We start from the raw sequence: 17851 nt of genomic DNA on the forward strand, positions 1-17851 counted from the left end.
GCTTTAAAATACAAACAAACAGAAACATTGATATCGACCGGTAATTGAAGACATTTATTGTTGTTGGTATGAATTGATGGTTCCTATAATGAAAATATTTCCCTTTTTACAATACAATGTGGACAATTAAATCTTTTCAGTCTATCACGCTTGGGAACTTTATATGGGGTATTCGATTTGGGCCGCGAAACCATGCAGTATCTAACCGACTGTCTCAACCGGTTCTGGACGTGTTATTTGAACAGTGTTATTAGAACACTCTGGAATAGGAACATGTTCTTAACAATGCTATATTATTTTCGATTGGAAATATTATATAAGATAGCGTTAAATCTGTTTCCATCCCGGGACACAAGCGAACACTTATATGTGATTACAAATCAGTTTATATTGATTTTTATGAACGCAAAACTAATTATGACAAACAAAACATGTAGTGAAATGAAGGCATGTCATAGTTGTGTCTAATCAATGACGTCACTGTGCCACCTATGGATAACGTCTCCCATAATGTCTGTAGTGATTTATAGTATGGTCCAACTATAATATAGTTTTATATATGCTGAATGAGTTCAAAAGATCATTACTCATGATCAGTCTTAGACTCGACTGGAGCCTTATAAACCAGTAAGAATCTTAGACGCTTGGACTACAGGGAATCGTAGCCCCGCTACCGCTGCAGGACGCGGCTAAATCACCACGACCCTTCGCCGCTAAATTAAATCCATGGGAACACAACTCGGTCAGATTTTTGTGGCAAATCACATGTAACATCAAACAATGATTTGAAAAGCGACATAGCATAATTAAAGTAACGCAGTTTGTATGGTTAATGACTGTATAAGTACATGTATACCGTAGCCATTTCGACAAGTGGTTGTAATCCTGACATCTCGGCCACCAGCATCACGTCACCAAAACATCAACACAGCCTACCAGCATCACGGCACGCCAGGTCATTCAGGCATAATGATACAGCGTACAATGATTTTCTGGAAATTATATGCATTTTATGTAACCGATCAGTTTTGAAAGTAAGGGAACATGGATAAGGATCCATATATAAACGATCGGACTAAGCAATGCAGTGGGTGGGGTGTTTTTTTTAAAGAGTAAAATACTATAATTTATTATAAATATTACTTAATATATAGAAAAAAAGACAGGAGAAATAATCGATAAACTGATTTCGGTGGGATAGACAACATTGCCGCCTAACGTTTCGCACGACGAACGTCAAGAGAAAAAAAACCTCACTTAACCCCCGAGTTTCCAAGGCTATAGTTTCTAAGTTCTTGGTCCACAAATGCATTGGATATGTATAGATTTTCAAAAGTCATGCATGTATTTCAGATTTTAGCATGTTTTGATAAGTGTCTATGGAGTATTTCCAAGTATCCCACATATTTGTATAGGATGTCAGGGCATCACGGACCATGGACATTACGGACCATATTTTGGGACCATATAATGATCCCATAGAGTAGAAAAGCGGGGACAATTTCATTGCCGCGTTGATTGGCTTTTTCTTTAAATAGTACTTCCCAAGCAAGTGTTCATTATTATCAACAGTACTATATGCTTTTAACGAGTTGTATTGTGATTAATATCATTTTCATCATCATGACTATCATCACATACCTATTAATTAACTAGTTTGTAGTTTCTTGTTATCATTAATATAAATAATTAAATTATGTTATCTTTATTATTATTCTAACTATTGTTATTCTAATTATTATTAATTATATTATTTTTTATTCTTATTACTATTCTAATTATTATAATTGGTATCATAATTATAATTATTTTAATATTTTTATAGCTGTAAGGCAGACAACTCTTTCAGGCATATCTTGCTATTTTTCGTTTAAAGAATTCTACTTCTGAGTTCAACCAGGATGGATCGTCCTGGAAGAAAAAACAAAATGGCGGTGTGAACGTGGTTATTATCTAAGCAAAAATATCGCACGTATTCCATCGATATGTCATCGAAACTGAAAGCTCGTGCGGGAAGAAAGGGGCCGGTAGATTTAAATTGGGTGTTAAAGTACTTAAAAGATGGCTTGTATCCCCCTGGCCTTAATTTTTCTGAGAAACGTATGGTTCGCAAACGAGCGGAACGATTTTGCTTTTTGAAGGAAAAACTTTATTATGTGGGAACACCAAGTGATCAAAATTTAGGTAAACAAACGAGACTTGTTCTTCTTACTGAGGAAGAAAGATGGAATGCCGTTGCAAACGCCCATGTTGACCCTGAAGGTATATTCTGTACCGGTTTGTTTACAATTTTAATTTGTTGGGAAAGAAAATGACCCCGCACCGAAAGGGCGGTGACCTAGTTAATATTACCCTGACATAAAAAGTAAAATCGGGATCAAAATTTGGTTTCACCACATTCATTGATCATTGTGTATGATCTGATTTTTTAAAAGATAATGAATAATGAATGTAAACAAAATACAATTGTAAGACCTTACCATTGAATTTGATGCTAATAAATATTTAGTGTTGTAACACTAATAGTGTTTATTATTAGACTTATAAATGTCTGTATGAAAGATATCTGATTAAAGTATTATAAGTATAGGCGAAGTCTGGATACATCCTGTCAGACAATACAACCCAGATTCACTGATAAAGAAAATACGGCCAAGATTAAAATAAGCATGCAACCATGCAAACCCAAACTGCTAGACCTACTGCTCATAATGCCCCAGTCAATTGTAACCACGCCCCCCCCCCTCCAGGTCCGGGGAATAGCAGGGACTTTGACTTTCGGTCCAGCCAACCCCGGCTGAAATCCTCGCCTTGCGGGGACAAACAGATGGTAAAATCCCCTCCAAATGCCTCGCACCCCAGGGACCCTAGGTTAGGCCCATCCCCTGCTATATTTAAAGTGAAGACAAAACCACTGCATTCACCCGGCACTGCAGGGCCACCTGAAAGGTAAAAACACGGCCCATTTTCCCGGCTATCCCCGGTATATCCCCAGACGTTGGGGGGGGCATGGTTACAATTGACTAGTGCATAAGTATGATCCTCATGAGTAGACCATACACCTTAGAAATGTAGAGGGTAGTTCGGTCATAAAATCTGGGCCATTTCGTCTGCTTATCTAAGTTGTATCATCTTTCAATCTCAGTCAATCTGTTCTGTTTTGTCTTACTAATTTTGACGTTTAGCCGTATCGCCTTCTATCAAATTAATGTGAATCTGAATGCTATTCAGATGCTTATATGCATCATTAATTGGTTATTTCAGGCACGCATCGTGGTTTGGAGCGCACAGTAGAAGCCATCTCAGCACAATACCACTGGAACGCAATTTACAGTTTCATTAAGGACTACATCCGACAATGCCCTGTGTGTATCGAGCGTCACCCCAACATGCTGGCTCCGAGTGGGCGTACAAGTCAGGAAACAATTACGGGGGAGGTAGACAGCAATGGGATGGTCGAAGAGATTGTTGTACAATATGTGGAGGAGGTCGGATCAAGTGCAGCCAACATCCGGGAGCAAATACCACCTGATCTGGTAATTTTTCTTTAAGGACCCCTATAAGGCCATTATCTTAAAGTGACACTCTTATTCAAAATCAATACATACACATGTATAACAAACATAAATTTTGAGTGATAAGCCTTTAACCACTTACTAAATAATGCTTTATGGAAAATATCAATTACTGATAACAAGATTGTAACCGTTTATTTAATAGCTGAAAACGAAAAAATATTAAATGATTGGTGAATGCTAAAAGATTTACTGTGATCTTCTATCATTTAATAAGGTAGAAATACCATGTTTTCTGCACTTGTGATTCAAATTAAACTCAGTATCCTTCCTAAGAACCATTGTGTCCAACATTTATTCAGCCTTTTTGATATATTAAAACAATTGTTTTAATTGTGTATGTGATAGTATATGAATTATGATTCATTGTGTAAATTTATTTTTGAAACGTAATTTGCACACTGGGTTCAGAGACGCATCTTAAGATAACATTTGGCATTTAACATTTCTGTTTGCCAGAAACAAACTAAACTGTCCTGCAGTACTTCAGGCTTTCTTTTTATATGGAAATAAAACTCACAAAGATTATTTCATATATAATACATAAAATATAGATTATAAATTCCATTACATAATCACACCATGTTTAAAGTCACTTTGTTACAAAAGCATTTCATTTGAGAGATGTCCTTTCTTATCTTATATCTTTCAGGTTGATTTGAGTCTGTTTGGCCCATTTGACCACAGTGGGTCACAGAAGTTTGTTCTTGTAGGGTCCGGGAGCCAGACAGCCTGGCTCGAGGCATTTGTCCTGGAGGAAGTCACAACAGAGGTTCTAATACAACACATACAGGATATGATTGTCAAGTATGCTATTCATATATTTCAAAATGTAGTCTTGTATAACTCATTTTTCCATGGGCTATTAAAAATTAACTTTGAGATACAAGTATTTGATGAAATTAAGTTCGGAGCATGGTTTCAATAGCAACATGACAGGTTTTCTCACTCCTATGCAGGTATGGTGAAATCAAACAGGTGTCAGCTAGTGAAGGGAACAAGACGCTACTGCCCGTGCTGCTGTCTGCATTATGGGCACTGAAGGAAGAATCTGGCTTGGATATCAACCTCATGAAGATAGACCATACAGAATGTGAGTATGCTTTAATGATGCACACTGGAAAAGAGAAGACTACCATGAAATATTGACTCAGAAATCGTCAACTAAACACTTGGAAAATGCTGGTTCAGACCATTTAAAAACTGCTTTTCAGGAGCTTCTGGGGGGCTTGGCCCACCTGGGCCCCAAACACCAGCTAAATTTTCGCTTTTACCCATGCCAATCTAAAAACTTTTAAATCTTGCTGAAAGTTACTTAATTGAGTTTGTCCACCAGGGCCCACCCATTTCCCAAAAGGTGTATGTTTTGATCAACACATGGAAAGATCAGAAAATGATTTGGTACAAGTGTTGAACATAGCTGAACAGTTATATTGCATGAAATCTTTACAGTTCCACTTTAAAGGCCAAAGGTTACAAAAATGCAGTTATTCGTTTTAGACAATCAGGATGAATATTTTGAAACAATTGTTCTGCAAAGTGTTAAACAGTATGTGATCCCTTTAAAGCACTAGCAAAGATTTAAGGGATTTGGCCAGGTTTTATAAAGCACAATGAGCTGCAGGGAGGAAAAGCGCTCGTATAAGACTGTAAAGAACTAGTGCATTAATATGAATTTGACAGAACTGTTAGAAATTGTGTTTAATTAAAGTTATATAAGGTTTCAACTGCCATATCTGCAAAGTTTGTACATGTATGTACCTATTAAAAGTCTTATTGTATATTTTAATAAAAATGAAATACATTTTTGACAGTCTAAAGCATTTCAATCTATGAAGGAAAGACGGTGCACATGCTGGTCTCTATGAGGGCAGAAGTCTGCTACCAAAAAAAACCCAGGGTGCAGCACTTTTCCAAACTCTTTAGCTAAAACCCTACATTGAATCAATATTTTGAAGACTTGAAATTCAATATTTTCCTTTAAGAAGTTTTTTTCTCAATTGTTTTTCAGTCAAAAGTAGAATATTATCTTTATTCACGATTTATATTTTCAGCCAAGTTATTAAATGAAGCAAAGAGTTTTATAGAGGCGTTCATCCGAAAGAATCCAGACTTATGGCCGGACAAAATTGATTTCTGTCTTCTTCCCTTACGACTTGCCCAGCAACATCCAAGGTAGGCAAGTTGTGGTCTTACCAAACTTATTCAAGGTCAGTTCAAATTAATAGACCAAGCCAATGATCTTGATATTCTATGTCACTAAAATGGATGTAAGATTGGAGTTTTATTCCATTTTATTATTTTATTTTATTCCTAATTAGTATTCTCAATTTTTCAAAATTAGATGTTAGATCATTGAGAATGAAGGACTATGTTACTTCAAAACCTGCTTTGTAAAATTCATACTTACAACAAAAGTAGCAAGCTTTTTCAGGTGCTGAGCTTACTGGCTTTTGCTTACAAGTAATTTCAAGCGGTGTAATCTAGGATTTCAGAACACCTAATATTGATACAATTTTTACAATTTCCTGTTCAGCGCCAGCAGTTTGGCCAATAAGAAGACTGAGAGGGAATCTGATGAGGGAAAGGCTGCAGAGGCGCTTATGTCAGTCCGGAGAGCTGCCATGTCTTCTGCTGCAGAGTTGACCCCACCCACCAAGGTCTCCACAGTCACCACTCCAACATACACTGGTTCTGGTAGGTTTTTCTTAGTAGATATAGAAGCCACATAGTTATAGTAAACACATATATCCGTTGGTCTTGATATGGGCTGAACAAAATGTCTTTGACTTCGAAGAAATTGGTAATGCTGATATATGTGCTTTTCAAAACTCAGTCTTTATAGTTTGTTGTCTATTCTCTATGCATAGTTGGCTGTTATCACAATTTTGGAGAGCCATTTTCAAAGTAAATATCACAGTAGTGTTATAAAGAGCTAGAATTTTGGTTTTCAATTTTGGTTCAAACATAATACTGTATCCCCAAAGTTTTATCTGTTTTGATCAGAGAATCATTAGACAGTGATTAGATTAAAATCAAAATGTGTATGTGTTGTCTTTGATGCGCAACTAACTACCTGTACATCTTAATTACTGTTCTAACATTTTGCTACTGGTTTTCAGGAATTATTACCAGAGGTAGGAGGGGCATAACAAAGCCTAAAACTTTGGATCATGACAGTTACGAAACTCCTGCCAAGCGAAGAATGGGAGGTCCCCCAAGCACTGACAACTCTGCAAGAAAACAGGCCAGAGTTGAGGTGGTAACACTTGACTCTACCACTATCAGCCAGGACACACCTAGTAACCAGGCCAGTACTTATGAAGAAGAAAGCAGTGATACAGACACTTCAGCCATGAATGTGCAAATAGAGTCAACTGGAAAAACTGTAAGATTTTGATGCAGTCTTTTGATTACCTTGTTTGTCTTTAGAAGATGGTCTTGTTTTGTAAGAAGGTATCGTCATAGCTTTGGTGTTGTTTTTGGCTTCAATGTGCAACTGCCAGTAAAAAAGAACAGACAAGCACTGGCTTTTGTTGCATCGGCTCTCATTTTAAATGCCAGAACATAAAACATGTACACTGTATTCAAAATAATGTTCAACTCAAGTGTAATATCTATAATTCTCTTTTGGAAAAATACACATATAGAAACTTGTGGTGCGAGCCTCAACTTATAAATTTACATTACCCACGCAAAAATGAATCAATGAAATCACACCAGTAATGACTTTTTAAGGTTGACCTTGACACTTACTATGAAGCCATCAAACTGTACATAGACAGTAACAGTTACCCGAAAGGCTCCTCCCGAAACTTCAAACGACTGATACGAGACCAGGCCAAGAACTACAGCTCACATAATGACAACCTGTATCATAAAATTGGGGGTCGTGGACAACAGAAGAAGATCATTATGAAGAAGGAAGATAGGCATCAGTTACTAAGGGATGCTCATTTAAAAATGGGTATGATTTATTATTGTTTGAAAAATTATACATAAATTTACATAGAATGATTTTAATTTTAAGATATATTGCAAATCAGGTTGGTTTTATTTTAGAACAAATCTTAAGCATAATTGAATAAAAAAACAATAACTTTAATTTAGACTATCAATAGCTAAAAAAGAGCTCATCTTTTTATGGTATGGCTATTGAATTAAAATAGATGTGTTCACTTTATATGTACACTAGTACACTACAGTCTGCACAATGAGACACTGTCATGTGTGTTTCAGGTAAGGCTACAATGGCGTCACAGTTGGAGTCTGTGCATTGGAAGGGTAAGATGTTGGATTGTGAGGCATTCGTGCTCGCCTGTCCCCACTGTGACAAACACCCTGCTAGCATTGTTCGAGATGCCAGTCTAAGGAACCTCCTAGATGCTACGGTTTGTTGTTCAATTATAAATCTTGATGGTGGTTGTCGCAAAATATTTTGTATTACATTATGTAAATGATGTTTTGTTTTCAGAATTTTTGTCAGATGTCTGTTTGATCAATTAGCAATATTAGTATTTTGAGCAATTTACCTCTTCTTTTCATAATGCATTGAAGATATTTTGCCAATTATGGTCACATTTAGAAGCATAAGTCTGGGAGTTAGAATTTTTTTTTAGTATAATGAAAAAAATAAGCAATTAAACACTGCCTAAATAAAGTAGTTTGTCACTGTCACTAAAACTTCTTGCATGAAAAACATTCCATGTTTTTGAAATTATTATTTGTGCTGAAAGTGATTTAACTGTATTTTTTAGTATTATCACACACAGAAGCAGCTGCAGCTGGATCGAGAGGACAACTATACAGAAATCAGCAATCATCTGATATACGAGGTTTTTTCTGACGAGTCGGTCGCTTTGAGGCTTGAACCAATCAAACGACAGCTGAAGAATTTCCGCATTCAAGATGGAGAGCTATGGCACTGTCTGGGGAATAAACTACAGCATGTGCTACAAACGTCAGCAGAGAGAATGAGTGCTATTGCCGAGGCCCATGTTAGGAAAGGTTGGTGGGTTCATGCTTTTGTTTTCTAGGTTTATCAGTATTAAGTAGTCATCTATGAAGAACTGAGCTGCGAAGCTGGAATAAAATGTTTGAGCGTCATTGTGTTATCATTTTCTATTTATAGTGTTTAACACTGTAAAATGTCAGTCATCGGCAATCAATGTGACCATCATTGTGTTAGTGAGGTTGCTTATGGCATCAAAGAAATTCATGGTTGTGTAATTTAATAACATCTTTACATGATGATTTCTACAAAACACAATTTGAACTTTTAAAGATATATAGGGGATACTATTTCATGACTCCTTTCTGACGTCCTTTATCGGGAGAAGGAAATTGATAATGAAATACTGTATCAAATGATGATTGAAAAAAATATACAGATGTTTTGTATAGTCATGCAATAATACAGATGAAAGGTCTGACGACTCCTGGATGTTTAAACAACTTTGCAGGCACTCATTCTGATTTCAACGCCACTTACCACCATCTGTCACACATGTTCTGGTTTGGTATGAAACTGGACGTGAAAGTCTACACGTCCCTCTGCTGTGTGAATGAGAACCGACAGTTGCTGGAGCGATACTTTAACTTCAGGGAATACCACATGAATAATGTAAGTTTTAGCATATATTATATTGTCTTTTAATTTGACGAAAATGGCATAATTATATTTTTCGAGGTCAGAAATAGTCAGCTTAAACTAGAATATACTCTGGTACAGGTAATGGAATAATGTATTTCTATGCTTTCATGAAGTTTTCAATGATTTCCAGGGGAAAGAAATGATTTTTTGTTATCTATAATACATGTTTTGTCATTGACATAATTGTGTAAAAACTTGTTGATCTCATCTTCAAAATAGGTTTGGAGATATTTACTTCTTAGTACAGTAAAAAAACACTTTGTTTAAATGAAATTATTAAGCATACATGTTCTTATCCTCTAAAGCCACCAGAAGATAATGTGGAGCCTCAAGCCCAGGAGGCTTTGTCCTCAAGCGAACAACATGGTAGCTTGGAAAGCACATTGCCAGCCCAACATTCCCCAGGGGATGAACCCAGTATGGAAGAGACAACAGTTGAGGAAGTCTCTGCACAGGAGTTGGTCGATATTGTCGCTGACGGCACACAGGGTGAGATGAGTTTGTTGACTTGTAATTAACAGATTCTCTTAATGCTCTCTAAAGCTATTTGCTGATCATTTCAGAGTTGCAGCCTGGATATCATTGTATGTGTCTTGCATCTATTGATAGACATGTTTATGTCAGGTTTAGTATCTACCATAGCATTGAACTACAGCAAATTTCTATGTACATATTATGAAAATCTGAAACTATTTTGTTTCTTGAGCTCCTTGTTTCTGGTGAAGAAATACTGTAAATTTTAATAATTTATGTTTGGGGTATAATGCAGTTTAAAAAGGACAGGGTGCTGCAGAAAAGGGACAGGGTGCTGCAGAAAAGGGACAGTGTGCTAAGGGAAAAAAGGGCACATCGTCTCGGGCTGTGAGGAACTTGAACATTGTGAATTTGACAGAAAATGTTAGGAATTGTTTTTAATTTTAAGTAATATACGGTTATAACTGCTAAATATGTGAAGTTTGTATGTATGTACATGTGTATAATCATTATGTAAGTTTAAATAAAATCAAACAAAATATTTTACAATCTTGAGCATTTTATTCTATGAAGGGTATCCATGTTGGTCTTCATTAGGGAAAAAGGTTGCTACCAGAAAAGGACAGGATGCACCTTTTCCATTACTATTAAGCTAAAACCCTTATGTATGTTTCTTAGTTAAAATGTGAATTTCCATATAGTTTCAGCTGTGCAAGATAGAATGCAATTCCAAGCTTCTGCAATCAACACCACTGTGGTATCATCTTCAATAGAAATGGACACGGCCACTAGCCAGCAGCTGAACTCCGGCATGGTTTCCATGGAAACAGAGTCAAGTGGAGAGATAATGGGGCCAAACCATGGTGAGACGATGTCAATGACCTCTGTTGTCACGGAGACAGGAGATGCTGGTGGTGGTTACATGGAAACAGGGGAGGCTACTGTAGAAGTGAACACCTCTGAAATGCCAAAGGTAGATATAGTATATCTTTGTAACAGGGCAAAATTTTATATTGTTTGCTGCTGATTAAACTAAAGTTTTTAAAGTTTTAAGCTGGAACATACCATAATTCACACTGTTAGAAATAGAGCTTTAATAAAGAAAACAGTAGTAGTGACCACTTTAATCTTTTGGATGTTTTTAAGCTGCACTCTCAAAGATTTTTTTGTCTTGGAAAGAGCAAATTTTTGCGTAAGTGACTGCAAACCAATGCTAAAAGATTGCTGACACAGGATCACATCGCAGATTTTCATATTTCCGTTTGTTTTTATGGCTTAAATTGTTACTAACAGTTTAAGAAAAATGCATAAAACATCAATTTTTGAACTTAAATATAAAAATCTGCAATCTAGTGTTTTGTCAGCAGTCTTATATAACTGGTTTCCATGGATTTTCGCAAAAATTGGCTTGTTCCAAGACAAAAAATGAAAAAGTTGTAAAATCGTTCAATCTGTGAGAGTGCAGCTTTAAGGAATTTATTGATAATCATAAAATATTTTTGTGCTGAAAAGAAGAATTTAAGAAGAAAGATTCAAATTAGGGACTAGTTGTAATATGAGTTCAAAAAGAGAGGATGAATATAATCTGTATATTGACAGTTGACCCAGAAGCCAAGCTGTGTGGTAGTGCGACTAACACCAGATGGTCACACGGTGATCGTGAACGAGGATGGAACAGAGACAGTGGCTCGCCAGGCGGGACAGATGATAAGCACCAATCCATCCACCTCGAACAGTGACAGTGTCACTCTCGCTGCGGTCAAATCCATACTTCAGGATGCTGGTACGTACATGTGGAATTGGGCTTGAATAATGCAGAACATTTTGCCCAGGGTGGGATTTAAACTTGGTGTAACTGGATCAAAGAATGATGTTGTTAATCGGATTGAATAGTACCAATTATGGACCTATACAGTTTCGAAGTCAATGATTAAACTTTTTAAACTGCTAACCCAGGGCTGAATGTTGAGACTCGCAAAATTGGTCAAAAACATTTTGCTATAAAAAAGATTTGGTTGCGTTTTGCAGTTAATTAAATAAGAATAAAGCTATATTACTTCAGAGATGATTTGTATTATGTTTAACAGGAGCACTGGAAAGTCATGAGTATGTAGTGGACACGTCCACAATATCCATGTCCACTCAAATACCGTCAACTGACCCTCAGGCAGACCACATGGGTATGTACAGTGTTATTATTGCTTTTGAACTTAATTGTGCAGAAATATAGAAATATACAGAATTATGCTCAGTCCCTTTTTTCTGTTACAAACATGAAGTGATGTCTGTTTTGAGATGGGTTTTGAGAGTCTATGAGAAAGTGCCACAAATGGGGCTTGAATCTGCAACCTCTTAGGTAAGTGGCTGACAGCTTTTCCACTAGACCTTTCTTCTGCCCTGTTTCACTGGTTATTCAGTATAACTTTGTAATGTTAAACTGCATGGTTTCGGAGGAAAAAAGTGCCCTGATATTGCCATGGATGAATTTTAGAATATATCGCCACGGGAGCTACACAGACAGAGGACGGTGAGGAAAGTGATGAATGGATTTACGACACAGATGAGGACGAGGAATTGGAGGGGGAAACAGGGTACGAAGATTACAGCGTAACTGGTGGGGCTGAGGATGGAGACAGATCCCCGGAAAAGAAGATCGTCACGCCCAGACAACATTTCAAGTGTAGCCAGTGTAACAAGATCTTCTATGGACCACTCAAGTTTAAAAGTGAGTTGTTGAATAAGCAGAAATATGGCAATGTGTTTAAAACTAAGTAAGTTTCAAACTGAATATCTAAAGGTTCAGTTTTCCTCATGTGTAACTAATGATAAATGAAAAAAAAAATTATTGTCGAAACATTTCAAATTGTATTGCCAGACCCTGTTTAGACTGATTTTGCAAGATAATTTTTAAAAGACAGCTACAAGGAACTGTATTTCACACTTTCTATAAATACCATTTTTTGTGATTTGTTAGATAAAATATTGGCACACAGAGATTTGAAAAGGTTCAGAGTGGATATGTAATACTTCTCTTTGTCCTGTTTTCAGTGCACATGTACAAGCACACAGGCCAGAAACCGTTCCCATGTAACCAGTGTCACAAGAAATATACAAACAAGAAATCTCTTGTCATCCACCAGCGATCACACACTGGGGAACTGCCATACCTGTGAGATGTTTTCTTTATCCTTTGCAATCCTTGTTTGCATTTAATTCTATCCAGTCCTGATAATTTACCAAATTTCCTTTTTATCATATGACATTTCTTGTTTTAAGTGTAGGACAACCATTTCTTATTTTCTTATAGTACACTAGTGTATTATATTGATGTCATGGCGCTGTAATAATTTGTTCCAAAGATACATTACAAATTTAAGTTCAAATAATAAAGAAGAATTGTTGGTCCTTCTTAAGAATTGAGAAAATTATAATTTGAATTTCTACTAAAAGATATTTTTAACAATGAAATAAGCAGAAAAAAGTATTTCTTCATAATTGTGAATGATTGGTTTTATTTTAATTTTCACAAAAATGTAATTATCACAGTTTTTCTCAAAAAGAATGGCTAGGGCTTTCCCAAATACTGTAAAGACTACTGAACCAATATTTACTGATATACTTTATCTTTTCAGGTGTAGTCTGTGTGGTCGTCGCTGCCCGAGCAAGGTAGCCCTGAAATCCCACTTGAAGTGTCATGATGGACAGGGTGGGGGATTCCCAGCCGAGTGTGACATCTGTCACCGTATGTTCTCCCGGAAACACCTCATGGAGCGACATCGTCTACACAAACACCTCAACCAGCAGACAGAGTTCAAGTGTACAGAATGCTCGAAGGTGTTTGGCCATCAAAGTAAGACAGGTTTCTTGTCTTGTCTGATTTTTGATAAAAAGAAGTTGATGTAGTGTTCTTTGCCTTTATTTCATCAACAGCATCATTTTTGCACCAGACTAATTGTTTTTTTAAAAACTCAAGATACATATATTTGCAGGAATATTAGTAACTATGAGAAGAAACAAAGCTATTGTTGTGTAGTAAATTTGATTAACTGAGAAAACAGACAATGTACGACCATGCTTGTATTGTTTGTAATTAATTGACCAGGAACTTGAATTTGTAACTCATGAAATAAATCTCCTTTACAGGAAGTCTCAGACGTCACTTCATGTCAGCCCACCTAAACGTTAAGAACCATGTATGTGGTTTGTGCGGGAAGTCGTTCTATCGTAAGGAGTACCTGACAGGCCACCTTATCCAGCATGGCGGGGCGGTTGCAGAGGGCCTGGCAAATCGGAAGTCACGCACATGTTATAAGCCCCGCCCGTCTGTGTTTAACCAGGACTCTGTGGTGCTCGCACAGAAAGGGGACGGGGATAGCAGTGAGAACCAGGAGGGTCACGGGGATCTCCTCGAACACCAACAGGTAACTCAACTTACACAAATGTACCAACATTCCTGTCAGATACTGACTGATCTTGTTTTAGTGTGGTTTACATGCAAATAAAGCTTGTTAATCAGTGGTTTTAGAAACAAATAAAACTGCGGATGGTTTTGGGGTTGATATGGTTAAACAAAAATTGTTGATGGTTCTAGGTGCAGAGGATCATTCTTCATCAAGATGAAAACGGGCAGTTACGGGTGGTTGACATGGCAACAGAACAGGAAGTGACGAGAATGCTGGATGCTCAGGGAATCCGGGAGGGCAAGGCCGGGGAAACAATGGTTGTCAAGGTACACACAGTCATTGCATTTAGTTTTCCGGCTAGTTTTAAACCATCTGTTGTGGGTTTAGATATGTCAAAGCTTGGTGACCACATTGTTTAATTATTACATACATATGGCAAGTTCAAACACTTTGACCTAAATTATTTCCGAGTTTTTGCCCATAGATCCTCCATTACTTTTACCTCGGTGTTAAAGTGAAATTATCTTACAGTCATTATTTCATTAAGTTGATATTTACTTTGATAATAATTTATAGATCCTTTATTTACAAGAGGCAATGAGCCTGACAGTGGCAGCATTGATGTCACAACATAGTTTTATAGTAAGTTGGGCAGTATGCAAGAAGATGTCTTAATGTCAGTCTATTATATTATCAACGGTGAATTCATTTTGTGTATATAGATTGAGGAACCTCGGGGAGAGCCACAGGTGGTTCATGTACAGAAAGTTGGTGGGGAGCTTATAGAAGTCCCGGTGGAATACCAGCCCATTGACACAGACTCTATCTCTGGACAGAATACAGGTACGCTGGCAGAATACAGGTACGCTGGCAGTATACAGGTACGCTGGCATTGTGTTGGACTCTTAAGATCAGTAATAAAAAAAGTGTTTTATTTGACTTAAAAATTAATTAGCCAAAAGACTGAATGAAACTATTGAGACCTGGCCGTTGAAAAGTAGTACAGAATATAGGTACTGGTTTAAATACCAATAAAAGTATACATATCTTTGAAAAGATGCATATTCTTGGATTTCAATGGTTTCAGTTTTTGTATCTAGAATCTTAAACAGTACATGAATACAAATACAATTTTATTTATTTTGTTTATCAGATGTGAGTGAGCATTACATCTACACGTCCACTCCAAGCGGTGAGCTATCAGTCCACACCAGCATCGGGGACGTCACATCCCTCCCCATGGGGCCCGAGGATCCTGGGGATGGGGGCCAGGAGCTTGTGTATGGTCAGCCTGCTGTCCAGTATGAGGTCGAGTGTGTCGGGGATGTTGGTGATGAGGAAGCCCTGTCGGCAATCAACCTGCTGGCACAAGCATCAGCTCAACAGTATGAGAATGTCATATCACAGATATAGAGCCTAGAAGAACCACTAACTGATGGATTTAAGCTTTGTCTTCTTTAAACTACTGGCACAAATATCAGCACAACAATATGAAAATGGCATCTCACCTGTCTCGAGGACTTGGCCTTACTGTAAATGTTTTGTCTGCTATAAGCCTGCTGGCACAAGTGACTGCAAAACAGTATGAGAATGTCATCTCACAGACATTGATCCTAGAAGAACCACTTTAACAGGGGGATAAAAGCTGTTTGATTTAAGCCTTTACACAATGGTATACGAATGTCAGATCACAGATTAAAAGGAACCAGTTGGCAAACATTAAAAAGAACTCATGTGAACCTACATGTGTCTGATCATTGTGACGTCTAATTGAGAATATCATCTCATAGATTCCATCATCCATCTTGTCAGTATTCTGCAAGTTTATTTTGTTATTCGTAATAGTATACTAGTACTTCAAAGGCAGATGTTTTTATTATATGTCCCTTGTTTGTTTGGACAGACTTGTATCTAATCATGTTATGAAGTCAAGGAATTCATAATGTTAATACATTTGTACTAACATTTTAGTGTACATTTGTTTATTGATAAGCTAGCTTGTATATATTATTATGTTATGATGTTAAAGTTACAAAAAATAAACTGATCATTTAAATGAACATTCAATATGTTTGTTTTCCTTTGTTGTCCAACCCTAAGTATAGATGTCTAGCCATCTAGTGTTATTCAGCCATCTTTGGGTGATCTAAACATACCGGTAGTTCTCAGGCCTTACAGTTTCCCAGGCTGTGTTTTGGGTCATGCATGAATCCAAACTTGGCACATTGGTTCATAATTGGAATAATGTCAAGTCGTTTAAGGTACAGGTTCATAGGGCACTATTACCATTAAATGACTTTCCAGGCTGTAACTTGGTCAAACCTGAAAGTATTTTCAACTCACCTGGGCTATTGTAATTAGAGACTGTCTGACATTAACATTTTTCTTCTAATATCTTCTCCTTAACCACTAGACCAATCACATCCCAATTTCACAGAAATGTTCCTTGTATGATGAATGATTCCATATAAAACTCTAGTACGAGACCAGTAGTAAGATTTTTTTTAAATCTCAAAAACTGCTGGCGCTATTTCAAAATAATTTCACAGAAATGGTCCCAAGGTGGTCCTTTATCAAATTCCTTCAAGTTATGTTGATTCGTTGAAAACTTTTCCAGCAGGGGGCAGAGCTGGTTTTCAATATATAACTTTATTCTAAATGCTGCAGTTTGACTAAGAAATACAACTCTGATATGAAGTCAGTTGATTTATCAGGCAAAATCACCCTTAAAAATCTCTGAAAAACCATGGTGCATACCTGTAATATTTGGTATGTAGCATTATATAGTGGTACTTTCCAAGATTTTTCAAATTGTGGCAATGGGGTCAAAGCTGGCCCCGCCCCAGGTGACTCAGGTTTTCTATATACTTAATCTAAAATCTTTGAACATCTTTTTCTTTGAAATCGCAGTGCACAGACCTTTGATAATGGTATGTGGCCTAATGTAATGGTCCTTATCCTGATTCATTCATATTGTGCCCCGGGGTCAAAGCTTGCCCCACCTCGGAGGTCACAGGTTTTCTTTAGACTTGTATAGTAAAATCCTCATGAAAACTGCAAGGCTCAAACCTTTGTTACATTTGTTATGTAGCCTCATGTAGTGCTTAGTAACTACCTACATCCATAGCAACCAATGACAGCCTAAGCAACCAATTACTTCCTTATCAACTACTTACTGTCGAAGCAAGCAATGATTTTCTCAGCAAACAATGACTTCCTTAGCGACTGCCATTATCCTATGCAACTTCTTTTGTTACAAATGACAACCTTAGCAACTACCTACACACATACATAGCAACCAATGACTTACTAAGCACTATATGACCTCCTTAGTATCCATTGATTTCTTTAGCAACCAAAGACTTTCTTACAAACTGCCTTCACCCAAAACATCCTAGGCCTTCCATAGTAATTGACGACTTCCTAAGCAAAATATGTCTTCTTAGCAACCAATGAATACTTTTGCCATTACCTGCATCCATTGCAACCAATTACCTTTCTTTCACCCAATGATTTTCTTTTATCTTTTAACTTCCCTAGTCACTTTGACTTCCTTAGCAGCCATTGACTTCATGGCAAGAGTCGGCTTCCATCGCCATCACATCGTTTAACGGGAACAACAAGCTGACAATGTCTTGGCTTCCCTAGAAATACTCTTGATTTCCCTTTACAAGGATCAACCATCAAATTACTCGACCACTTACTACCTGGTTGGTCAATTTAATCAAGTGAGTGATATAGAGACA

The 17851-nt window shown here is 37.1% G+C and overlaps 1 protein-coding gene across 3 annotated transcripts; it reads left to right on the forward strand.

Moving 5' to 3' along the window:
* Positions 1-1927: 1927 nt before the first annotated feature.
* On the forward strand, positions 1928-16167 carry LOC128224064 (uncharacterized). Of its 3 annotated transcripts, none has more exons than XM_052933704.1 (22): positions 1928-2262; positions 3265-3536; positions 4228-4382; positions 4535-4668; positions 5630-5750; positions 6112-6272; positions 6698-6963; positions 7314-7542; positions 7815-7966; positions 8333-8582; positions 9038-9198; positions 9534-9717; positions 10404-10675; positions 11302-11485; positions 11790-11882; positions 12194-12427; positions 12751-12871; positions 13335-13552; positions 13846-14123; positions 14294-14431; positions 14828-14948; positions 15259-16167. In XM_052933704.1, the coding sequence occupies exons 1-22, from the start codon at positions 1986-1988 to the stop codon at positions 15516-15518; spliced, it is 4281 nt and encodes a 1426-aa protein (XP_052789664.1). In that variant the 5' UTR covers positions 1928-1985; the 3' UTR covers positions 15519-16167. The 3 variants fall into 3 exon arrangements, with proteins under 3 accessions (XP_052789664.1, XP_052789672.1, XP_052789681.1); XM_052933712.1 differs by having other exon boundaries at positions 8348-8582; XM_052933721.1 differs by lacking the exon at positions 1928-2262 and adding an exon at positions 2343-2468.
* The last annotated feature ends 1684 nt before the right edge of the window (positions 16168-17851 follow it).

The sequence above is a fragment of the Mya arenaria genome, chromosome 2 (assembly GCF_026914265.1).
Source record: "Mya arenaria isolate MELC-2E11 chromosome 2, ASM2691426v1".
Taxonomy (NCBI): domain Eukaryota; kingdom Metazoa; phylum Mollusca; class Bivalvia; order Myida; family Myidae; genus Mya; species Mya arenaria.